The sequence below is a fragment of the Microcaecilia unicolor genome, chromosome 4, assembly GCF_901765095.1.
Source record: "Microcaecilia unicolor chromosome 4, aMicUni1.1, whole genome shotgun sequence".
NCBI classification, from domain to species: domain Eukaryota; kingdom Metazoa; phylum Chordata; class Amphibia; order Gymnophiona; family Siphonopidae; genus Microcaecilia; species Microcaecilia unicolor.
In genome coordinates this window covers 54,269,173-54,295,896 of record NC_044034.1, presented here as the reverse complement: position 1 = coordinate 54,295,896, position 26,724 = coordinate 54,269,173, and the positions used below count along the sequence as shown (strand labels likewise).

At 48.2% G+C, this 26,724-nt stretch overlaps 1 protein-coding gene across 1 annotated transcript in view; it reads right to left on the bottom strand.

Annotated features, from left to right (window-relative positions):
* Positions 1 to 26,724, bottom strand: part of DYNC2H1 (dynein cytoplasmic 2 heavy chain 1) — a 1,078,189-nt gene that overhangs the window by 389,632 nt on the left and 661,833 nt on the right. The window contains 2 exon segments of the mRNA XM_030202388.1: positions 6,323 to 6,409; positions 24,005 to 24,126. Of these exon segments, the coding sequence (XP_030058248.1) occupies positions 6,323 to 6,409; positions 24,005 to 24,126 (209 nt within the window).

Here is a 26,724-nt window from a genome sequence, read left to right as displayed (position 1 = left end):
CAGCTTACTTGCTTTCCCTCTGTCCCCAATGATTTCACTTGGGAATCTCCTCCTTGCTGAAAGCCCCCCCACCCCCAGCTGACATCATAAGGACTTTCCCCAGCCATGGCTGTCTGCTTGTTTCTCCACCCTCCCCCCACCCCCTCAATCACAGCTGACATAACAGGGGCTTTGCCCAGCTGATTGGCTGTCTGCTTGTTTCTCCACCCCCCCCCCCCCAGCTGACAACATAGCTGACATCACAGGGAATTTCCACAGCTGACTAGCTGTCTGCTTGTTTCTCCACTCCTAAGCTGTTCTCTCCTCTCACTGTTTGCTACTGAAAAAAAAATCTCCTTCCCACTAAAGCAAACAGACCCCACTCAAGCAGTTCTTAGCGCCACTAGAACAGTTAGGACCGGGACAACACCCACTACACACACACAATTATAGAATTCACCTATAAGTATCCTTGCTATGTTGCTGTATTCTCCCAAAAGCCAAGGATATTTACTTATTTATATCCAAACATTTGATATACCATTAAAAAAGGTCAATAAGGAATCATCTAACTGGAGGAAAAGGTGAAACACTACTTCTATGAACATAAGAACAGGCATACTGGGTCAGACCAATGGTCCATCTAGCCCAGTATTCTGATTTCAACAGAGGCCAATCCAGGTCACAAGTACGTGGCAGAAACCCAATTAGTAGCAACATTCCATGCTACCAATCCTGGGGCAAGCAGTGGCTTCCCCTATGTCCATCTCAATAACAGACTATGGACTTTTCCCCCAGCTAAATGCTGTAACCACATCCTCCAGCAACGAGTTCCACAGCTTAACTATTCGTTGAGTGAAAAAATATTTCCTCCTATTTATTTTAAAAGTTTTTCCATGTAATTTCATTGAGTGTCCCCTGATGTTTGCACTTTTTGAAAGAGTGAAAAATCAATACACTTTTACCAATTCTACACCACTCGGGATTTAAAAAACCTCAATCACCCCCCCCCCCCCCAAAAAAAAAAAAAATATGTCTCTTTTCCAAGCTAAAGAGCCCTTACCTCTTTAACCTTTCCTTTGGCTCCTTCAGAAAATGGATCAGAGTATTTCCAGGCTCCCAGCAGCAATGTGCACAGGAAACTGGATATCAGTCCTGATTCTACCAGGATATCCAATCTCCTAGCTTTTGCTTTTCTTTCTTAGCCAGAAGAACTTGCTGGTCTTGGAATCTCACTGAGCCGACAGAAGATCCACTCATGGAGGTGCAATACTTGACCTTTAGTAGATCCACAGCTGCTTTTTCCAGTCCTGAGGCCTAACTTAGACCATGAAACATTCTCTGAGAAATACTGCATGGCTTCTGCAGGATCTTCTAACATGCAGCAATTTGGGAGTTGTGCTGCTCTGCCAAGGACAAGTTGTTTGTGAGAAGACTCTGAATACAGTCTTTATCCATTTTTCACTGTATGGACATGGGGACAAGATTCCTAGCCGAAAATAGCTTGGAGAACCTTAAAATGCAACATTGTATCTGTACCAGTTATGAACAGTTCTGGTAAAATGAACCATCATGTCAATGAGGCATCTTTCACCACTTGTCAACATGATACCTCCATCCAGCCACACCTGATTGGTCCAGTTGGCAGACAGCAAATGCTGACTGCTGCCGGATGAATATCGGGCCTATGGTATTCATTTGCTACCAAAATCTGATTGAACTTGCTGCTTTTTATTCATTCATTCTTATATCCCACAATTATCCAAAAACAAATTCTAGTTCAATATGGCTTAAATTATCAGAAGGGACTGCAGTGTTAGTATTCGATATGTATCACTAAAAATTATAAGATATATTCCAACTGAGTACTTCCTTTCATTAGATCAGACAGTTATCGAAAACTGTAGGGACAATGTTGGGAGCATGTCATCCACTAGGTGCAGCCATTGAACTAATTACTTCAATTAGGATAATTGCATCACCCCAAAGTGCCTCTATATGAGCAGCAGAAGGGGAAGGGGGGAGGATATGTACACCTTTGAGAGCAGCAGGATCTCTATTGCGCTCTTCAAAAATACCTCTTAGAAAAGGAGGCTGAGTCAGGAGTGGGCCTGGAGAGGGTCTTTAGTGTGTCCGAGTGCTGCTTGATGAAAGTACCAGCATCTTACACCTTCTCTCCAAAGAGATTCTCTCCACTACATGGCTACATCTGTTAAAACTGTTCCTAAACTTCTAGCTTGAAGTTTGAGGCCTGCAGCCATACAAGTCTGAGGAGAGTATTCCCCTTTGTGGAGGCTCAGGAATGCTGTATCAAAAATATCATAAGTCACTCAGACCGTGTATTTTCCACACTCCTGCTCTTTGGCTACTAGCTGACAGAGTATAACTTTGGATTTGTGAACTATAAAATCCTTTAAAAAATAAAATACCCCTCCTAATCAAATTATCCTGAAATAACGAATTAGGCCTGATGATCAGCAGAGAATATGGATTTCAGTTAATAAATCTCAATATGCAGCAAAAGAAAATAAATTTGATCTGCTTGCTCCTTGACATATAAACATGCAGTACATATTTTTCTAAATTCTGTCCCTCAACTAAACCCACTGTGCTGCAGAGATTGTGACTAATTAGGCTTTCATCTTCATATGTGGTAGTCACACCCACATGAAAAAAAAATTGAAACACTGTTGTAATTGATATGTTGTCTCTCATAGATCAGTTTCAGGGATGGGATAATGTTGGTATCACTCTGAACTCCAGGACACTAACCATTCAATGGAACCAGGCTGTTAAATTTACAATTCCTTACTTTTAAAAGAATATACTTCAGCTTGACTTTTCACACAGTCTATCTCATGAAACTGCTGCGGATCATGTGGAGGGGCATAAATGAAAGGGGCGCCCGAGGACATCCTTGCAGGACGTCCCGGTGAAGGGGCGGGGAAACCCGTATTATCGAAACAAGATGGGCGTCCATCTTTCGTTTCGACAATACGGTTGGGGACGCCCAAACCGCAAATTTAGGTCGACCTTAGAGATAGTCGTCTCCAATTTTCGGCAATAATGGAAACCGAGGATGCCCATCTCAGAAACGACTGAATGCAAGCCATTTGGTCATGGGAGGAGCCAGCAGTCGTAGTGCACTGGTCCCCCTGACATGCCAAGACACCAACCAGGCACCCTAGGAGGCACTGCAGTGGCCTTCATAAATTGCTCCCAGGTGCATAGCTCCCTTACCTTGTGTGCTGAGCCCCCACACCCCCCCCAAATAAACCCACTACCCACAACTGTACACCACTACCATAGCCCTAAGGGGTGAAGGGGGGCACATACATGTGGGTACAGTGGATTTCTGGAGGGTTTTGAAGGGCTCACATTTACCACCACAAGTGTAAAGGTAGGAGGGGATGGGCCTGGGTCCGTCTGCCTGAAGTGCACTGCACCCACTAAAACTGCTGTGATGGAGCTGGGTATGACATCTGAGGCTGGCATAGAGGCTGGCAAAAAATATTTAAAAAAAAAATTTTTTTGAGGGTGGGAGGGGGTTAGTGACCACTGGGGGAGTAAGAGGAGGTCAACCCCGATTCCCTCCGGTGGTCATCTGGTCAGTTCGGGCACCTTTTTGAGGCTTGGTCGTAACAAGTGGAGTGGAGGAGTGGCCTAGTGGTTAGATTACCAGATTTGCAATCCAGAGGTGGCCGGTTCAAATCCCACTGCTGCTCCTTGTGATCTTGGGCAAGTCACTTAACCCTCCATTGCCTCAGGTACAAACTTAGATTGTGAGTCCTCCTGGGACAGAAAAATATCCAGAGAACCTGAATGTAACTCACCTTGAGCTATTACTGAAAAAGGTGTGAGCAAAATCTAAATAAAATAAATAAACAAAAAAAGGACCAAGTAAAGTCACCCATGTGCTCGTCAGGGATGCCCTTCTTTTTTCCATTATCAGTCGAGGACACTCATGTGTTAGGCACATCCCAGTTCCGCCTTCGCTGCGCTTACAACACCCCCCCCCCCCCCGTGAACTTTGGTCATCCCTGTGACGGAAAGCAGTTGAGGACGCCCAAAACTGGTTTTCGATTATGCCGATTTGGACGACCCTGGGAGAAGGACACCCATCTCCCGATTTGTGTCTAAAGATTCTCTTCGAAAATAAGCCTGGTAGTCTCTTAGGGGTACACTATATACAGCCTTTGGGCGAGCTATTATAGCTCTAACACATATTTGCTCCTTAACTCATGTTAAAGGACACCAACGCTAGTTAGATTATCATAATGCAATGTAAGTGAACTTACCACAGGATAAATACTAGTGAGATGGAAAGCATATATACATGAAAATTCAATAAGGCAGCTGATGTTAATTTACCGTCCCTGAATCATTAGGTCTCAAAGCCACAGCCCGATGCCCAATGCTTCTAGGCTCATTCTTATGAAAGATAGGTACAGACACCTTCAGGTGCCCTCTACCCCCCCCCCCCCCCTAAGCAAAAACACCCTCCTGAGCTCCCCAATACTAGCCACCCCCCCATCCTGAAGGCACCCCCTCCAAGTACAAATGCATCCTTCTCAGAAATTCCTCTCCACCGCAAGATCCGCTGTAATGCTTCTCCCATCCACAAGGAACCCCCCCCCCCCCACAATCTACTGAAGGCCCCCCAGCCTAATCTTCCAATATCCCTGGTGTTTAGTGGGGTGGGGCACAAACACTTTCCAGTTGCTCCTGCCTTTGCCAGTGCTGGGCTCAAAATAGCGCTGGCAACCCCTAGCAGTAGTCTAGCCTTTGGAAACATGACCTCTAGTCATTGTACTGTTAGTACTGCTAGAGGTCACTGGGGCCATTTTAAACCCAGCACCGGTAAGGGCAGGAGTTACTGAGGTTCAAAACTATGTCGGCGACCTCTAGTGGTAGTGTTGTGATACTTGCATTCGAAAACATGACCCACTGAGGTAGTATGATGAGATTACTGCTAGAAGTCAATGATGCAAGGGCAGGAGAAACTGGGGATCACTCCTGTCCAACTCCACTACACAGCAGGAATATTGGAACGCAGGCTCAAGGGGGCCTTCAGGAAGATGGGGGCCTTTGTGGGTATGGAAAGGATGACTCGGGGGGGGGGGGGTCTTTCAGTGTGGGGGCACTTCGGAATTGGGGAATCTATCCATTGAGTGCCCTTTAGGGTAGGGGGAAACTATACATGGGCGGCCCTTCAGGTGAGGACGGCTTATATTAAGGGGGTTCAGGAGAGGTTTTGTGCTGGGGGGGCGGGGCAACTAACTGTGCCTGTCCCCTTTAAGAAGTGGCCCAGGAGCATTGTGCTGTAGCTTTGAGGTCCAATGCTCTCAGGATGGTGGCATAAAGCTGCTTGCGAAGCTGCTCCCAAGCAGCATTATGCATATACTACAGGAGTCTGCAATCTGCAGTACTGAGATACTGTAGGTCGGTGACTCACATGGTACGTCAAGGTGTGGTAAAAGCCTGACTTTTATTGCATCCTGTTAACTTTCCCCCTTAGTTGGGATCTATATAGGTCACACCTGGACAGCTCTATTTAGTTATGCCAAACCTATAGTTTTAGGTATCTTTAAATAGAAGGAACTCAAAGAGAGCACAGGTAGCCAAAAACAGAGACAAAACCACAGGTCCAATTAGAAATCCTTTATTAGCTGACCCGACATGGATCTAATGGATCTTCAGAAAACAAAAAATGAGTATAATCATTTCTCCAGAAAATCTCTCGGAGCAGCACAGTGCTTTGATAGAAACCACACCTTGCACATTAATATTAGACCCCATAGATCCATTTGAAACACCTTCCATGCAATTTAGATTTTGTGAGTTTGGACTCCTGATGATGAAGGCATAGCACTGAAATACAGCCATGTTGGGTCAGCTAATAAAGGATTCTATTTGGACCAGTAGTTTTGCCTCTGTTTTTGGCCACCTCCACACTCTGGGTACAGTCTGCGGAGTTTCCTCTTCTCTGTGTTTATGTTGCATCTTTAAATAGAAGCCAGAATTTTTTCCAATTACATTCTGCATAAAAAATACTGATGCTGTTACGTCAGTCATATAATGCTTACTGTAAAACAAGTGATAATATGCTAATGAATATAAAATCTGCTGATACAATAATTAAATAAGTTTTATATGTAGTGTCTTCTCTATAGATTTACAAAAAATAATGTTCTATTCAGTCCACTTAGTCAAATTTTCTAATTAAAAACTTTTATGCAACTGGCTATACAGAACACAGCTCTCTATTATTCTGCAAATAAGGGTAAACCTTTGAATTCTGTTAAAACAATATCCAATAAAGTTCTGACAAGTTAGAACTTACTTCTCTTTCAGCTCTGACACCTTTTCTCCTACAGAGTTCAGCTGATCTTCTAGCCTCTGTTTTTTGTCTTCAGTTTTCCTCAAGTTTCTAAAAATAACATGAGATTATTATGCTAAAATTTAAATTCACATGGTATTAATACAAGTATAAAACTACTGGGCTGGATTTTCAATGGCAGCAGTACCCATAAAAATGTATTTATGATATTTATACCCCATATTATCTCAACTGGCTTGGGTTCAACTGGCTTACAAGCAAAAAAAAACAGCACTAACAATAAAAGATTACATTAACAGTAACCATAGATTATTAAATCATGCCAAAAGACATAGATTATTACTATCCGAAAAGCACTGAAGACAGATAATATCGTTAACAGTTGAATCATATTTTGTCACCCACATTCAAATTATATCACATATTCAGCAGAGCTGAATATACATATAGGGACACTTTTACTAAAGGACAGTACATTTTTGCATGCACCACACTTTAATAGCAAACTTGGAGCATTGTGTTCAGTTTTGGAGGCCGTACCTTGCTAAAGATGTAAAAAGACTGGAAGCGGTACAAAGAAAACTACAAAAATGGTATGGGATTTGAATTGCAAACCGTACAAGGAGAGACTTGCCAACCTGAACATACAGTGGGGGAAATAAGTATTTGATCCCTTGCTGATTTTGTAAGTTTGCCCACTGACAAAGACATGAGCAGCCCATAATTGAAGGGTAGGTTATTGGTAACAGTGAGAGATAGCACATCACAAATTAAATCCGGAAAATCACATTGTGGAAAGTATATGAATTTATTTGCATTCTGCAGAGGGAAATAAGTATTTGATCCCCCACCAACCAGTAAGAGATCTGGCCCTTACAGACCAGGTAGATGCTCCAAATCAACTCGTTACCTGCATGACAGACAGCTGTCGGCAATGGTTACCTGTATGAAAGACACCTGTCCACAGACTCAGTGAATCAGTCAGACTCTAACCTCTACAAAATGGCCAAGAGCAAGGAGCTGTCTAAGGATGTCAGGGACAAGATCATACACCTGCACAAGGCTGGAATGGGCTACAAAACCATCAGTAAGACGCTGGGCGAGAAGGAGACAACTGTTGGTGCCATAGTAAGAAAATGGAAGAAGTACAAAATGACTGTCAATCGACAAAGATCTGGGGCTCCACGCAAAATCTCACCTCGTGGGGTATCCTTGATCATGAGGAAGGTTAGAAATCAGCCTACAACTACAAGGGGGGAACTTGTCAATGATCTCAAGGCAGCTGGGACCACTGTCACCACGAAAACCATTGGTAACACATTACGACATAACGGATTGCAATCCTGCAGTGCCCGCAAGGTCCCCCTGCTCCGGAAGGCACATGTGACGGCCCGTCTGAAGTTTGCCAGTGAACACCTGGATGATGCCGAGAGTGATTGGGAGAAGGTGCTGTGGTCAGATGAGACAAAAATTGAGCTCTTTGGCATGAACTCAACTCGCCGTGTTTGGAGGAAGAGAAATGCTGCCTATGACCCAAAGAACACCGTCCCCACTGTCAAGCATGGAGGTGGAAATGTTATGTTTTGGGGGTGTTTCTCTGCTAAGGGCACAGGACTACTTCACCGCATCAATGGGAGAATGGATGGGGCCATGTACCGTACAATTCTGAGTGACAACCTCCTTCCCTCCGCCAGGGCCTTAAAAATGGGTCGTGGCTGGGTCTTCCAGCACGACAATGACCCAAAACATACAGCCAAGGCAACAAAGGAGTGGCTCAGGAAGAAGCACATTAGGGTCATGGAGTGGCCTAGCCAGTCATCAGACCTTAATCCCATTGAAAACTTATGGAGGGAGCTGAAGCTGCGAGTTGCCAAGCGACAGCCCAGAACTCTTAATGATTTAGAGATGATCTGCAAAGAGGAGTGGACCAAAATTCCTCCTGACATGTGTGCAAACCTCATCATCAACTACAGAAGACGTCTGACCGCTGTGCTTGCCAACAAGGGTTTTGCCACCAAGTATTAGGTCTTGTTTGCCAGAGGGATCAAATACTTATTTCCCTCTGCAGAATGCAAATAAATTCATATACTTTCCACAATGTGATTTTCCGGATTTAATTTGTGATGTGCTATCTCTCACTGTTACCAATAACCTACCCTTCAATTATGGGCTGCTCATGTCTTTGTCAGTGGGCAAACTTACAAAATCAGCAAGGGATCAAATACTTATTTCCCCCACTGTATATACCTTGGAGAAAAGGAGAAACAGGGGTGACATCATCCAGATGTTCAAATATTTGAAAGGTATTAATCCGCAAACAAACCTTTTCCGGAGACGGGAAGGTGGTAGAATTAGAGGACATGAATTGAGGCTGAAGGGGGGCAGACTCAGGAGTAATGTCAGGAAGCATTTTTTCTCGGAAAGGGTGGTAGATATGTAGAATGCCCTCCTGCAGGAGGTGGTGGAGATGAAAAAGGTAATGGAATTCAAACATGAATGGGATAAACACAAAGGAATCCTGTTTAGAAGGAATGGATCTGTGGAATCTTAGCGGAGATTGGATGGCGACACTGGTAATTGGGAAGCAAAATCAGTGCTGGGCAGACTTCGACAGTCTATGGCCTGATCGTAACTGAATAAATATGGATGGGCTGGAGTGTAAATTTTAAAAGGCTTCGATGTTAGCTTCAGAACTTTTAGTACAACAGCAATGCAGGGCAGACTTCTATAGTCTGTGCCCCGAGAATGGCAAGGACAAATCAAACTCAGGTATACATATAAAGTATCACATACCATGTAAAATGAGTTTATCTTGTTGGGCAGACTGGATGGACCGTTCAGGTCTATCTGCCATCATTTACTATACTACCATGTTATACATTAATGCATCGTAAGTGTAAAGACTATGCAGTAAACACTGGAAGCATTTTCAGCATATACCCTAAAGTTACCACACACAAGAATTCTTTACCAAACGTTATGATTACTTGCAATTAGCACAGATGCTTTTATTGCCATGTGCTAACTGCAATGTGCAGCCCATGCCCATTCTCTGCCCTCAACAAAGCACGTAGTTAATATGCAAAGTAGTGCACACTGTCATGCCAATCGGGTAAGCGCTTTGTGCTCATCCCAATAAATGAGCGCAACCCAGGGGAGTAGCTATGGGTGGGCCTTTGTGGGCCCAGACCCACCCAATCACAGTTCAGGCCCATACACTCTTTCTGATCCTCCAATTGGTGCCAGTTAGGCTGCAGTGATGTACTCAGCCATTCATTTCAGTGGCAGCCCTTTGACCTCCTACCTGCAGTGTGCAATCTGCTCAAAAACATGAACTGAAGTCCTGAGTCGGGACCTGATCCGGTATGTGGCAATACCTCTCTGCATTTCTCAGTCTCTGGTAGCAGCTGCTGCTCTAGTATGCTGCACCTGCAGATAGTGCTCTCAGTCCCACGTGGTGCCTGCCCTGCCCCCACTGCCAGTGCCTACATGATGGCACACACAACAGAATCTGCCGTAGCTCGATCGGTCTCCTCCGCAGTACCATATACAGACCTGCCAAGTCTCGCGCATTGAGCTGGAGACTTCCGCTGACATTTAAGAAGCTAGCACTGGCTCTGGGCGCCACTGCAAGGAGGCATCTTAGCCAGCGAAGCAGTGTGAATTGGTTTTGGAGTTGGTTCACTGCTCACTTTCCATGGCAACCAAACCTCTCGTCTCGCCCCAGAGTTTGCATGAGTCCTCTTGATGAAGCTGCGTGACTTGGCATGCGGCTGTGAAGGTGGTTCTCAAGTGTTCAGCGCAGAGGGTATGAACCCTGCTGGCAATTACCTATTAAGTGCCCGGGTCCCGAGAGCCACTCCGCTCCTTAAGTCTGTGCATGGCGCATGGTGAGTCGCTTCCTATCTTTGGATAAGCCTTGATTCCCTTGGGGGGGGCAGTGGCTTTTATGCTGGACAGCCAGCATTAATCCCTGTATTGCACGTTTGTTCCAGCCATGCACGGGAGTTGCAAGGAACCAGACTTCAGGAACTGCTGCGGTCACGTACGCTCGGTGCCTACAAACTGTTTAATTCATCCCCTGTGGCTAGATATTAAGATGTATTCTCTGCATTTTGAGGCACCACCGCGTGTGCATGGTGCCTTTCGTGTCTCATGCTCCGGATCCACAACTGCCCCTCCAAGACACAGATGCATTAGGGTGTTCTCCGGGATAGGGGCAGTCTGCTTGGGGAGGGTTCATGCTGGGATATAGGCACTTATGTGGTTTGCCATCATGAGGAGGGTGGTTAATTGCATGCAGTTGGCCATTTTGGTAAGGTCTCATATCCCCAGGGTGCAGTCATTTTGCTACAGCCATGCAGTTGGCCATTTTGGTGTGGTCTTATCTCCTGGGACAGCCATTTTGATAGGGTTAGGCAGCCATATTGGTGAGGTTGCTGCCTATTTTGGTGATGTCCAACGGACATATTGATGAGGTCACTGCAAGGCAAACGACCATGCAGATAAAGTCTGATGTTCCTTCGGTCATCTGGGTCGAGGTGCTTCCACAGGAGGACACCAGTTTTAAGTGCATTCATGGAGTCTATTAGCTGGCATTTTGAGAATATAGGTGTCTGCAACTGATCATAACAAAGGAGGTAGCACAAGTCATGGGGACTCTTCACATTCAAATTCTCAGGTTACCCTGTCGCTTTGTCTTTGCAATAGTCTGTTGGACGAACATGCTTTAACCTGGTTATTCTTTGTAGAGTTCTTTTTCAGCTATGCCTCCAGCCAAGAAGTCGTCACAATCAACCAGGGCTAAAACAGCGTTGCCCAAGAGGCCATCTGGCACACAAGCGTCCATATCAGCTGTGGTTAGAAATAAGCCACAGGACCGGCAACACAAGCAGAATGAGCAAGGAGTGGATGAACTCATCCAAGAACTGCACCAGCAGGTGCAATGCTATGGCATCAATCAGGTGCGCCAGAGGTTTCAGACCCCAGTCACGCCAGCGACCATGGCCTCGTCTGCAACCCCCTTGCAGCCAAGCGACCCTGTTTGCAACAACCCTGGTGAGTCACACCATGATGCATCTAATGTTACTCAAACTGAAATACACTCTCAAACAACACACGGAACACAAGATGAGGAGCTATTCCTGGCTACCGTTATCCAGAATGCCACTGAGGCGTTTAAGCAGAGAAAGGCTAGCCACTTGAATGTACGCAATGTGCAAGGTGTTCATACTATTTAAACTGTTCCTAATGTTCAAAAAGATAACAATGTTCAGACTGTTCCTATTGTTCAAACTGATAACAATGTTAACAATATTCAGAAAACGTGGGGTATTGCCGATACCACCTCTGTCATAGCTATGGCAGGACCCATTGTCCCGTCTGCTTCTGTAGTCATTCCCAATGCCCCATTTTCTCCAGTTGAAGTTCACCCTGCTCCAGTTGCACCGGTAGCATGCACAGCATTGGCCATACCAGCAGCTGGTCACAGTACTGAGGATGTGCAATGTGGAGTTAAATCTTTGCCTAAAGCGGTTCCACTAAAATCAAACAAAAGATTTGGAACAGGAAATTTATCGACATGTTTTCCCTCCTCCTGCAGGACCAAGATGATTGGACTGGGGAGGAGATAGATAATGAGCACAAGTGCCATGAAAAAGAATGCAAACCCAAAATATTTAAGACCATTGCCAATTGGGTGTCAGTCTTTCATATATTGTTGATTGTTGAGAAAGAGCCTGTGCTAAGCCCTTACCTTATCAGATACCTTGATACTATTACCAAGGCACACAAGAAGTATGGGGGGGTGAGGTGGGGTGGGCTTGGTTGAATTACAATATCAAACTCCAGAACAGCATGGCTGAGGACCCATACATCTCATGGCAACATAGAGTTGTTGATCTTTGGTTGGATGAGATGACTGGGTCTTGACTGTTTAGCCCCAAAATTTCCATCCTAGACCCAGCACGCAGCCCAGCAAACAGATATGCAGGCAGTTTAATTCCAGTAACTGTACATGGAATTCCTGAAAATTGTGCCACTCTTGCTCCCATTGTGGCATACCTCACTCTGCAAAACAATGCAGATCCCCTCGGAACAGGCGTTCCCAACCACTACACCAGCCACAGCAACCCTACTGACCACCTGAGGTCCATGGCAATAACGCCAATTAAGTTATCTGTGATGTTGCCTTGGCCAGCCAGGTACCTGGAAAGAGAGCAGGTGGTGAGCATATGGATTGGCTTTTCCACCAGTTTTCCCATCCCTTCCAATACCCCAGATCATAGCAGGCACTCATTCCCAAAGAACTCAAAATCCATTGCTTCTCATTGGGAGATTGCAAAGACCATGATAGAGAGCGAGGTGGCCCTGGGTAGGGTCATCAGGTTTTTCACACCATTCCTCTGCCAAACTTTATAGTTTCTTCTCTCGGCATCATGCCTAAGGAGGATCACGGAAAACATCGCCTTATCCATAACTTGTCACATCCAGAAGGTGTGTCAGTCAATGATTTTACTGATCCACAGCTGTGCTCAGTACATTACACAACCATCGGCCAGGCCATCCACAAGATCAGGCAATGAGGTACACAGGCCTATTTGGCTAAGGTGGACATTGAATCCACCTTTAGGCTGCTGCCGGTACATCCTCAAACCTTCCACCTGCTTAGTTTCCGTTTGGGCGGAATTCATTGCCAGAAAATGTAGTAAAGGCGGTTAGCTTAATGGGGTTTAAAAAAGGTTTGGGTGGCTGCCTAAAGGAAAAGTCCATAGACAGTGGTGTGCTCGCAAGAGCCAATTGTTAAATTTTGACAGATCTTACAAGCCGGTTGTTCTTCAGGGTGAGCCGGCTCCATTACACGAGGTAAGCATGGCAGGAGGGCGCCATCACAGGCCATGCTTACCTCCCCTCCCGCTCCCAAACATGTCCAGTGATTGTCCTTCGCCCCCACCCTCCCCTCCCGCTCCCATCCATCTTTTTCTATTACCTCTGTCGAAGTGCCGCGTTATTTAAAGCCCTGCTGCCCATCTCCAGCCTTCCCTGCTTGCTTCGTTCCCTCAGTCCTGCCTTCGCAGAAAAAGGAAATGACGTCAGAAGGCGGGACTAAGGGAACGAACTCATCACGAAGCAAGCAGGGAAGGCTGGAGACGGGCAGCAGGGCTTTAAATAACGCGGTGATGTCCACGCACAGCAAAGAGATCATATAAAATGATGCAACAGGATGTCTTGGAGATATCCAGGTTATGTCCAGTGGCATATCCTGTCTGGTCCCACATCATACCATGCCAAGTGTGGAAAGAGGAATGTTCACACCATGCAGTGGAGAAGACAAGACAAAAGATTAATAACTGGATGTGCAAGTTTATGCTCGTTATATGGGGGATGTCTTTCACACGATTTATTAGTTGCGTTCTGCCCTGGTCTCTACCATCCAGACAGTGTACACATGTCCGATAGTGGCTTGGACACTTTCAACAATGATATTCAGGATGCGACTGACCCGCTTCTAATTAGGTTGGCCACAGCCAGGCAGGTGAAGAGGAGTGGGGGCTCATGACAAGCGAGGATTTGCTGTCATAAGCTGTGGTTCAGGGAGGGGGTAGATTAGGAGACCACAGTGGTACGGGGGCTATGCAAGGATGCAAGAAAAGGAATAGGTGCCCTCTACAGTGAGGGTACCTGATAGCAGTTAAAGTTGTAGCAACACCCCTCTTGCACGGAGGGGCTTGCTCAAATGCAAGGCTTGACTCAAGTGAAACGTATACACATGCACATAATTCCCCATGGCTTGGACGGGCGGATAAGAATGAGAAGCAACTGGCAGCCAGGCAAGCTTGCTTACGGCCACCCGAGCTCCAACGGGCTGCTAGTGTAATGAGCTTGAACAGAGGAGCCCATAGGCCCTAGCAGTGATCAATGAAATGTTAAGTGGATGTAATTGTGATATATGTACCCTGACCACAGATGCAGTGTGACTCATAGATTATCTCATTTAGTTAGCATTTTAAGGTTCAGGTTGTAATTGTTATATCTGATAGGCTAGCAACAATTGGTTGTACTATAAAGGTTGAATTGTTGAATTTATGCCTGTGCTGCGGCCTTGTTATTTATTTTTATTACCAATAAACTATTCCTTTTCAGAAGAAATAATGGTGTGGTTACTGAATGGAAAACTGTGGCGAAAAAAGGGGGGAACAAAAAGAATGGGGGGAGGGAGGTGTGAAGGGAACGATCAGTCGATGGCTTCTCCTTTTTGAGCATCTGTGTGCCAAGATGCCATTATAAGAATATTAGTGTAAACCCAAATTGGTGTTTCAAGATTTAGGTGCCACCAGGTCAATTACAGGCATAAATGGGTGTGCATAAGTGCAGCATGCAACGCAAGTAGTGGAGGAGTGGCCTAGTGGTTAGAGCACCGGTCTTGCAATCCAGAGGTGGCTGGTTCAAATCCTGTGCTCCTTGTGATCTTGGGCAAGTCACTTAAACCTCCATTGCCTCAGGTACACATTTAGATTGTGAGCCCTCCTGGGACAGAGAAATATCCAGTGTACGTGAATGTAACTCACCTTGAGCTACTACTGAAAAAGGTGTGAGCAAAATCTAAATAAATAAATAAATAAATAAATAAAATAAAATAAAATAAAATAAATAATAAAATAAGTAACTTTAGTATTCTATAAGATACACAGGTAAAATGGAGACACACACATAGCCCACCTATGCTCTGCCCACATACAGCCTTCCTTCTAGTTATACACTCTGGGCTACATTCTATATATGGTGTCTGAAAATTTCGCGCGGAACAAAAATACGCCTGAGCGTATTCTGTAAAGTATGCCTAAATTATATAGAATAGGCTTAAATTTCCACATGGTATATAGAATAACACTGAGCGACCAAATGTAGTCGTGGTCATTTATGCCATGTTTTACTCGGCGTAAATCTTGATGCCTAAATTAGGCGCAATGCGGGTGTATTCTATAACAACACCAATATATTTTAGAAATACCCACACCCTGCCCATGGCCATGCCCCTTTTCAACTATGTGACTTAAAATTTAGGTGCACCACATTACAGAATATGTCTAGCCATATAATTGCTTAACATCCAATAAACAGCGCTGATTAGCCAGTTAACCAATTAAATACGCACTATGTTATAGAACACGCTTCGATTTCTACGTGGAAATTCATGCACCATATATGCAATCCTGGGGTAAAGCATTTAGTCACAATCTTATAGAGTAGCGCCCAATGCGCTTACGAGGGTAACTGGCAATTTTGGCACCTCTGATGCCTGTAAGTGGCAAGGTAAGTGCCAAGTAATAGAACTGCCCTTACTATGTCTATGTGAAACTTGGCTATTTCTGTTACGATTGTGGTCGTGACCCCTCTCAAACGTACCTTATTTCTGGTGGTCAGCTTCTTAGCTGGCTTCTGTCTGTCCTTCCTGAGTTAGCTCTGTCTCCGTATGCTGGCTGCTCCCAGCATGGTTCTAATTGCTTCACTATACTGCACCTGTGTGTGTTGCCTGAGTTAGCTCTGCCTCTGTCTCTGTGTGCTGGCTGCTTCCAACGTGGCTCTAATTACTCCACTATGCTGCACCTGTGTGTGTTGAGCCTCTCTGTGCTTCAGTATGCTTTCTGCCTGAGTCCTGTAGCTGTGACATCATCAGTCAGGCCCTTGATAAGGAAGTGGTGTTCTTCCATTCAGGGCCTTTGCAAACGCCAAAGGTCCAGGTTAGTGTTTGGTGCTGTTAGCACTTCTGCCTTGTCTTGATTGCCTTGAATCCTATCCTGATTCCACTCCTGTTGGCTCCCTTTCCCTCCTGTCTGAGAACTCTGTATTCCTGGTGCAGTTAGCACTTCTGCCTTGCTCTTGTCTGGGTGACTGGTGGCACTTCTGAGTCCTGTCTGCTTTTGGTTCCTGTCCATACTGTCTGAGACCCTGTTCCTTGAACTCTGTTCTACCCAAGCTTGAGTTTGTTCCTGCCTGTTTGAGACCCTGTGTCCTGTCTACTCTGTCTTGCCTGGTTCCCTGTTCACCTCAGGCTTTGGCCCTACCCTGGTTAGTCTAGCTTGTTTTGAAAAGTCCTCATCTGTCTTTCCTCTGTTTGTGGCTGGTTGTCTCCAGCTTGTTCCCCTCCTGCTTGTGTCTGCCCTGCTGGCTTTCAGTTTCCTTCCAGTCAAGCCTGTTTGGAAATCCTGAATCCTGATTCCTATCCTGAACCCTGTTTTGGCCAGGCTTGTTTGGTGTTCCTTCTAGTGTGAGTTTCCTGGTGTTCCAGCCTGCTAGTTCCTGTACCAGTTTTCCTCCAAGTCCTGTCGGCTGCCTGCACCCAGGGGCTCAACTTCTGGGAAACGATGGCTAAGTGTAGGTGAAGCCTGGTTCTAGTCCCGTGTGTTCCTGTCCAGTGTGTTCCAGTTCAGTGCGTACCATTCCGGTGCGTTCCAGTCCAGTGTGTTCCAGTTCAGTGCGTACCATTCCGGTGCGTTCCAGTCCAGTGTGTTCCAGTTCATGGCGTACCAGTCCGGTGCGTTCTAGCCCAGTGTTGGTTGGTGGGTTTTGCCTGCTGCTGCCTCTCCTCGTCAGCAGCTCAAGGGCTCACGATTACTCCAGAGTCCGTGCCTGTGTGTTTTGAACCTGAGAACCTAACAATTTGATTCTGAGATTTATTATTAAATCAATATGCATTACTTTTACAGCAATAAAAAGGACTAAAGAACATAACAAAACAAATACATTCCAGAACTGGAACAGTTGCTGATGCAAAATGCAAGTAAGCCTGGTGAATTCAAGTCAGAATCGGGCCCAGAGAGTTCACGGAGAGAGTGGTGGATGCTTGGAATGCTCTCCCAAGGGAGGTGGTGGAGAGGAAAACGGTAACGGAATTCAAACATGCGTGGGATAAACATAAAGGAATCCTATTCCGAGGGAATGGATCCTCAGAAGCTTAGCTGAGATTAGGTGGCAGAGCCGGTGGTGGGAGGCGGGGCTGGTGGTTGGGAGGCGAGGATATTGCTGGGCAGACTTATATGGTCTGTCCCAGAGTCGGTGGTTGGGAGGCAGGGATAGTGCTGGGCAGACTTATACGGTCTGTGCCCTGAAAAAGCGAATGCTACATACCTGTAGAAGGTATTCTCCGAGGACAGCAGGCTGATTGTTCTCACTGATGGGTGACGTCCACGGCAGCCCCTCCAATCGGAAACTTCACTAGCAAAGTCCTTTGCTAGTCCTCGCGCGCCCGCGCGCACCGCGCATGCGCGGCCGTCTTCCCGCCCGAAACCGGCTCGAGCCGGCCAGTCCAGTATGTAGCAAGACAATACACTTCAAGGGAAGACACAACTCCAAAGGGGAGGCGGGCGGGTTTGTGAGAACAATCAGCCTGCTGTCCTCGGAGAATACCTTCTACAGGTATGTAGCATTCGCTTTCTCCGAGGACAAGCAGGCTGCTTGTTCTCACTGATGGGGTATCCCTAGCCCCCAGGCTCACTCAAAACAACAACCATGGTCAATTGGGCCTCGCAACGGCGAGGACATAACTGAGATTGACCTAAAAAATTTACCAACTAACTGAGAGTGTAGCCTGGAACAGAACAAACAGGGCCCTCGGGGGGTGGAGTTGGATCCTAAAGCCCAAACAGGTTCTGAAGAACTGACTGCCCGAACCGACTGTCGCGTCGGGTATCCTGCTGCAGGCAGTAATGAGATGTGAATGTGTGGACAGATGACCACGTCGCAGCTTTGCAAATTTCTTCAATGGAGGCTGACTTCAAGTGGGCTACCGACGCAGCCATGGCTCTAATATTATGAGCCGTGACATGACCCTCAAGAGCCAGCCCCGCCTGGGCGTAAGTGAAGGAAATGCAATCTGCTAGCCAATTGGATATGGTGCGTTTCCCTACAGCCACTCCCCTCCTATTGGGATCAAAAGAAACAAACAATTGGGCGGACTGTCTGTGGGGCTGTGTCCGCTCCAGGTAGAAGGCCAATGCTCTCTTGCAGTCCAATGTGTGCAACTGACGTTCAGCAGGGCAGGAATGAGGACGGGGAAAGAATGTTGGCAAGACAATTGACTGGTTCAGATGGAACTCCGACACGACCTTTGGCAGAAACTTAGGGTGAGTGCGGAGGACTACTCTGTTGTGATGAAATTTGGTGTAAGGAGCCTGGGCTACCAGGGCCTGAAGCTCACTGACTCTACGAGCCGAAGTAACTGCCACCAAGAAAATGACCTTCCAGGTCAAGTACTTCGGATGGCAGGAATTCAGTGGCTCAAAAGGAGGTTTCATCAGCTGGGTGAGAACGACATTGAGATCCCATGACACTGTAGGAGGTTTGACAGGGGGCTTTGACAAAAGCAAACCTCTCATGAAGCGAACAACTAAAGGCTGTCCTGAGATCGGCTTACCTTCCACATGGTAATGGTATGCACTGATTGCACTAAGGTGAACCCTTACGGAGTTGGTCTTAAGACCAGACTCAGACAAGTGCAGAAGGTATTCAAGCAGGGTCTGTGTAGGACAAGAGCGAGGATCTAGGGCCTTGCTGTCACACCAGACGGCAAACCTCCTCCAATGAAAGAAGTAACTTCTCTTAGTGGAGTCTTTCCTGGAAGCAAGCAAGATGCGGGAGACACCCTCTGACAGACCCAAAGAGGCAAAGTCTACGCCCTCAACATCCAGGCCGTGAGAGCCAGAGACTGGAGGTTGGGATGCAGAAGAGCCCCTTCGTCCTGCGTGATGAGGGTCGGAAAACACTCCAATCTCCACGGTTCTTTGGAGGATAACTCCAGAAGAAGAGGAAACCAGATCTGACGCGGCCAAAAAGGAGCAATCAGAATCATGGTGCCTCGGTCTTGCTTGAGTTTCAACAAAGTCTTCCCCACCAGAGGGATGGGAGGATAAGCATACAGCAGGCCCTCCCCCCAATCCAGGAGGAATGCATCCGAGGCCAGTCTGCCGTGGGCCTGAAGCCTGGAACAGAACTGAGGGACTTTGTGGTTCACTCGAGATGCGAAGAGATCCACCAAGGGGGTGCCCCACGCTTGGAAGATCTGGCGCACCACTCGGGAGTTGAGCGACCACTCGTGAGGTTGCATAATCCTGCTCAACCTGTCGGCCAGACTGTTGTTTACGCCTGCCAGATATGTGGCTTGGAGCACCATGCCGTGACGGCGAGCCCAGAGCCAAATGCTGACGGCTTCCTGACACAGGGGGCGAGATCCGGTGCCCCCCTGCTTGTTGACATAATACATGGCAACCTGGTTGTCTGTCTGAATTTGGATAATTTGGTGGGACAGCCGATCTCTGAAAGCCTTCAGAGCGTTCCAGATCGCTCGTAACTCCAGGAGATTGATCTGCAGATCGCGTTCCTGGAGGGACCAGCTTCCTTGGGTGTGAAGCCCATCGACATGAGCGCCCCATCCCAGGAGGGACGCATCCGTAGTCAGCACTTTCCGTGGCTGAGGAATTTGGAAGGGACGTCCCAGAGTCAAATTGGAGCAAATGGTCCACCAATACAGGGATTCGAGAAAACTCGTGGACAGGTGGATCACGTCCTCCAGACCCCCAGCGGCCTGATACCACTGGGAGGCTAGGGTCCATTGAGCAGATCTCATGTGAAGGCGGGCCATGGGAGTCACGTGGACTGTGGAGGCCATGTGGCCCAGCAATCTCAACATCTGCCGAGCTGTGATCTGCTGGGACGCTCGCACCCGCGAGACGAGGGACAACAAGTTGTTGGCTCTCGTCTCTGGGAGATAGGCGCGAGCCGTCCGAGAATCCAGCAGAGCTCCTATGAATTCGAGTCTCTGCACTGGAAGAAGGTGGGACTTTGGATAATTTATCACAAACCCCAGTAGCTCCAGTAGGCGAATAGTCATCTGCATGGACTGCAGGGCTCCTGCCTCGGATGTGTTCTTCACCAGCCAATCGTCGAGATATGGGAACACATGCACCCCCAGCCTGCGGAGTGCCGCTGCTACCACAGCTAGGCACTTTGTGAACACCCTGGGCGCAGAGGCGAGCCCAAAGGGTAGCACACAGTACTGGAAGTGGCGTGTGCCCAACTGAAATCGCAGATACTGTCTGTGAGCTGGCAGTATCGGGACGTGTGTGTAGGCATCCTTTAAGTCCAGAGAGCATAGCCAATCGTTTTGCTGAATCATGGGGAGAAGGGTGCCCAGGGAAAGCATCCTGAACTTTTCTTTTTCGAGATACCTGTTCAGGGCCCTTAGGTCTAGGATGGGACGCATCCCCCCTGTTTTCTTTTCCACAAGGAAGTACCTGGAATAGAATCCCAGCCCTTCTTGCCCGGATGGCACGGGCTCGACCGCATTGGCGCTGAGAAGGGCGGAGAGTTCCTCTGCAAGTACCTTCTTGTGCTGGAAGCTGTAAGACTGAGCTCCCGGTGGACAATTTGGAGGTGTTGAGGTCAAATTGAGGGTGTACCCCTGCCGGACTATTTGCAGAACCCACTGATCGGAGGTTATGAGAGGCCACCTTTGGTGAAAAGCTTTCAACCTCCCTCCGACTGGCAGGTCGCCCGGCACGGACACTTGGATGTCGGCTATGCTCTGCTGGAGCCAGTCAAAAGCTCGCCCCTTGCTTTTGCTGGGGAGCCGCGGGGGCCTTGCTGAGTCGCACGCTGCTGACGAGAGCGAGCGCGCTGGGGCTTAGCCTGGGCCGCAGGCTGTCGGGAAGGAGGATTGTACCTACGCTTGCCAGAAGAGTAGGGAACAGTCTTCCTTCCCCCGAAAAATCGTCTACCTGTAGAGGTAGAAGCTGAAGGCTGCCGGCGGGCGAATTTGTCGAATGCGGTGTCCCGCTGGTGGAGAGACTCTACCACCTGTTCGACTTTTTCACCAAAAATATTGTCCGCACGGCAAGGCGAGTCCGCAATCCGCTGCTGGATTCTATTCTCCAGGTCGGCGGCACGCAGCCATGAGAGCCTGCGCATCACCACACCTTGAGCAGCGGCCCTGGACGCAACATCAAAAGTGTCATAAACTCCTCGGGCCAGGAATTTTCTGCACGCCTTCAGCTGCCTGACCACCTCCTGAAAAGGCTTGGCTTGCTCAGGGGGAAGAGCATCAACCAAGCCCGCCAACTGCCGCACATTGTTCCGCATGTGGATGCTCGTGTAGAGCTGGTAAGACTGGATCTTGGACACGAGCATAGAGGAATGGTAGGCCTTCCTCCCAAAGGAGTCTAAGGTTCTAGCGTCCTTGCCCGGGGGCGCCGAAGCATGTTCCGTAGAACTCTTAGCCTTCTTTAGGGCCAAATCCACAACTCCAGAGTCATGAGGCAACTGAGTGCGCATCAGCTCTGGGTCCCCATGGATCCGGTACTGGGACTCGATCTTCTTGGGAATGTGGGGATTAGTTAATGGCTTGGTCCAGTTCGCAAGCAATGTCTTTTTCAGGACATGGTGCAAGGGAACAGTGGACGCTTCCTTAGGTGGAGAAGGATAGTCCAGGAGCTCAAACATTTCAGCCCTGGGCTCGTCCTCCACAACCACCGGGAAGGGGATGGCCGTAGACATCTCCCGGACAAAGGAGGCAAAAGACAGACTCTCGGGAGGAGAAAGCTGTCTCTCAGGAGAGGGAGTGGGATCAGACGGAAGACCCTCAGACTCCTCGTCAGAGAAATATCTGGGATCTTCCTCTTCTTCCCACGAGGCCTCACCCTCGGTGTCAGACACAAGTTCACGGACCTGTGTCTGCAACCTCGCCCTGCTCGACTCCGTGGAACCACGTCCACGATGGGGGCGTCGAGAGGTAGACTCCCTGGCCCGCATCGGCGAAGCTCCCTCCGCCGACGTAGTCGGGGAGCCCTCCTGGGAGGTGGCCGCGGTCGGCACCGCACGCGGTACCGACGTCGGGGACCTCAACCTGGGCGATGGGCCAGCCGGCGCCACGCTCGACGGTACCGGAGGCGCAAGCACCGCCGGTACCGAAGGGGTAGGGCGCAACAGCTCTCCCAGAATCTCTGGGAGAACGGCCCGGAGGCTCTCGTTCAGAGTGGCTGCAGAAAAAGGCTGAGAGGTCGATGCAGGCGTCGACGTCAGAACCTGTTCCGGGCGAGGAGGCTGTTCCGGGCTGTCCAGAGTGGAGCGCATCGACACCTCTTGAACAGAGGGTGAGCGGTCCTCTCGGTGCCGATGCCTGCTGGGTGCCGAATCCCTCGGCGACCCAGAGCTCTCGGTGCCGACACGGGGAGGAGACCGGTGTCGATGCTTCTTCGATTTCTTCCGAAGCATGTCGCCGGAGCTCCCCGGCACCGACGAGGAGGACGTAGAATCCATCCGTCGCTTCCTCGGGGCCGAGGCCGAAGGAGGTCGGTCTCGGGGGGGCTGTACCGCAGGAGCCCTCAGGGTAGGAGGAGACCCACCCGAAGGCTCACCGCCACCAGCAGGGGAATGGACAGCCCTCACCTGCACTCCTGACGATGCACCACCGTCCGACGACATCAGCAGACGAGGTCCCGGTACCACCGACGTCGATGCAGCTATCCGATGTCTCGGCGCCGATGCAGAGGCCCGATGCCTCGATGCACTCGATGCAGGGGCGGCCGAGGAAGATGGTCTGGACGCTGACGACGTCGATGCACTCGAAGATCCCGGTGCCGATGCCGACGAAGAGCCCGAGAACAACACGTTCCACTGGGCTAGTCTCGCTACCTGAGTCCGCCTCTGAAGCAGGGAACACAGACTGCAGTTCTGAGGGCGGTGCTCGGCCCCCAGACACTGAAGACACGACGAGTGTCGATCAGTGAGCGAGATAACCCGGGCGCACTGGGTGCACTTCTTGAAGCCGCTGGAAGGCTTCGATGTCATGGGCGGAAAAATCACGCCGGCGAAATCAAAATCCGAAATGACGGAAAAAGAGCACCAAAACTTTAGAGGGAGAAAATCTCGACCGAGGCCGAAAAGAGGCCTACCCCGACGACGAAAGAAAACTTACCGGGGCAAAAAACTGGAAGTACGGGGAGGATTGACACGAAACCCGGTGGAAGGTTTCCGGAGCACTTCCCGACTTAAGCAAAAGCTTTTCCGAAGAAAAAAACACGCTCAAAACAATTTGGACGCGCGAGGTCGACTTTCCGGGGCTCGACACGGCGAAAATACGACCGTACCGAGTGCGGACAAAAGAAGACTGGCCGGCTCGAGCCGGTTTCGGGCGGGAAGACGGCCGCGTATGCGCGGTGCGCGCGGGCGCGCGAGGACTAGCAAAGGACTTTGCTAGTGAAGTTTCCGATTGGAGGGGCTGCCGTGGACGTCACCCATCAGTGAGAACAAGCAGCCTGCTTGTCCTCGGAGAATGACAGATACAAATCAAGGTAAGGTATACACAAAAAGTAGCACATATGAGTTTATCTTGTTGGGCAGACTGGATGGACCATGCAGGTCTTTTTCTGCCATCATCTACTATGTTACTATCATTTCTATTACTGGATAGCTCAATGCATCTCATTTCTTTTAAGGATTTTTAATATAGTAAACAGCAAAACATCTTGTAATATATTTCCATAATGAAGAAAATAATAAATATTCCACATCTGATTTTACAGCATACCAAACTGTCCTTTAGAACTATACAAAGATGCAGAAGATATTTTGTAAATGTCATGATTCAAATGCAAATGTAAAGTAAATAATAACTGAAGTCTGTATATCACTCACGAGACTAATACTGCCTGTTCATTTTCAAGTGGCTGAATTTTTTCAAGGACATGAGAATACTGAACATTAGCCTTGACCCAAGCAGCAAGAGGAGCAGCTGCAGCACTTGCTCGTTTAGCAGTCTGAAAAAAAAAAATCAAATAATTAAATGAAAATAAAACAAAAAAAAACTGCTCATCAGGTTTAAGAATTTCATAGACACTGTCAGAATGCATGACTTTCTCTCATTGGCATATTTATTCCCCATATCATTATTAGGAAGCCTGTCAATATTTACATGTTCCCATTAAAACCAAGGTCTAACTGATTCAGATCCCTAATGGAGTTGGATAGCAGAACATTAACCCCTTATACTGTACAGGTTCTCAGTTTCAGCCAGGAGGCCAAGAAGTGACTATACTCTAATCATAGCTCAGACCTTACATGTGATCTTAGCTAAATAGGTAGCTAGGATACATATATGAAGGAATCATGAGGTAAGAGAAATGAAGGTATAAGGTGAAATTAGATCTTACCTGCTAATTTTCTTTCCTCTAGACCCTCCAGACCGGTCAAGACAAGTGGGTTATGTACTCCTACCAGCAGAGGGAGACTGAGAAAACACAGTTTTGGATGCTGAATATATAACCTATGCAGTACACCCAGTAGCCAGTATAACACTCACAAAGCAGAGCAACAAAAACTTCAACTTTAACTATAACCAGCAACCCTGTACGTGGTTACCGCAAACTGCAAAAACATCCATTGTTCCTTTCATTGCATTCTAGAGACTGTTTGTCAGTTTGTGCTTCCACAGGTGGACTAAATCAACCGCCACACCTGCACCAAACCCACACCAACCAGAAGCTGGTAACAAGAGTCTGAATTTATGACAATCATCAGCTGACAAGAGATATCAAACAGAAATCTTACCTCCTGGCCTACAGTATATCCTGGGCGGGTCCTTGACCGGTCTGGAGGGTCTAGAGGAAAGAAAATTAGCAGGTAAGATCTAATTTCACCTTCCTCAGCGACTCTCCAGACCGGTCAAGACGCGTGGGACGTACCAAAGCAGTAAACACCTTATGGGCAGGACCTACGAAGGCCAGAGGTCAAAACTGCTGCACCAAAACTTGCCTCCTCCTTCGCATGCACATCAATCCTATAATGCTTAACAAAAGAATACAACGAAGACCAAACTGCCGCCCGACAAATATTTAAAGGGGGAATCATACTATTCTCCGCCCAAGAGGCCGCAACTCCCCTGGTAGAATGAGTAGAAAATACCTTAGGGACCTCACGACCCTTCACCAAATAGGCCGATGCAATTGCCTCCTTCATCCACCTTGCTATCTTTGTCTTAGATGCCGCTGCACCCTTTTTAGGACCACCATGAAGAACGAACAAACGATCAGACACTCTGAATTCCTGAGTTCTAGACAGGTAACACAAAACTTGCCGTACATCTAACTTCGCCAGACGACGCTGTTCTGAATCTCCCACCAAGTTACCTAAATCTGGCAAAGAAATGACCCGATTTACATGAAACTCAGAAACCACCTTGGACAAAAATGAAGGCACCGGCCGCAAAGAAACCTTTTCCTTGGAAAAAAACAGAAAAGGCTCTCTACAAGACAAAGCCTGCAATTCCGAGACTCTCCGAGCTGAGGTAGTAGTCACCAAAAAGACCGCCTTCAAGGAAAGATCCTTGCAAGAGGCCGCAACCAAGGGTTCAAACGGAGGTCTGACCAAAGCATCCAAAACGAGATTCAAATCCCACGGAGGAACCAACTGCCGACGAGGCGGCTGCAACAACTTCACACCCTTCAAAAAACGAACAACCTCAGGAATAGAAGCTATGGACTTCCCTGAACCTTTCCCCGAAAACACTATAATGCTGCCACCTGAACCTTCAAGGTAGCCAAGGCCAGACCCCTGTCTAAACCATCCTGCAAAAATTCCAAGACATCCGCCACCGAGGAACGAAAAGGTATCACCTGTCGCTCTGTACACCAGTACTCAAACAATCTCCAAACCCGAACATACACCAAGGAAGTGGAGGTTCTGCAGGAATTCAACATCGTATCGATGACTCTGGCAGAAAACCCTTTCTTCTTCAACCTGTGCCTCTCAAGAGCCAAGCCATAAGCGAGAACCTAGCCGGGTCTGGCATAATTATCGGGCCTTGACACAAGACTACTGCTTCCGACAACTGAAGAGGCTCCGTGATCGCCAAACGCACCAGATCTCCGTACCATGGTTGACGTGGCCAGTTCGGAGCTATCAAAATCACCCGTCCTGAGTGACGTTCGATGCGCTGGACTACTCGGCGTACCAACGGCCACGGAGGAAACACATACAGCAACCCCTGCGGCCAGGGCAACAGAAGAGCATCGAGACCCTCCGCTCGCGGATCTCTCAGACGACTGGAAAACCTCGGAACTTGGGTATTGCGCGCCGTTGCCATCAGATCCATCACTGGCAGACCCCAGACCGACACAACTCGGTCGAACACCGACCGATGTAGAGACCACTCTCCAGGATCCAGAGTATGTCGGCTCAGAAAATCTGTGTCCACGTTGTCCACCCCGGCTACATGAGCCGCCGAGAGCGCCTGAAGATGACTTTCCGCCCATTGGCACAGCAGGGCCGCCTCCTCCACCGACCGCCTGACTCTTTGTGCCCCCTTGACGGTTGACATAGGCCATGGCATTGTCGCAGAGCACTCTGACTGCCTTGTG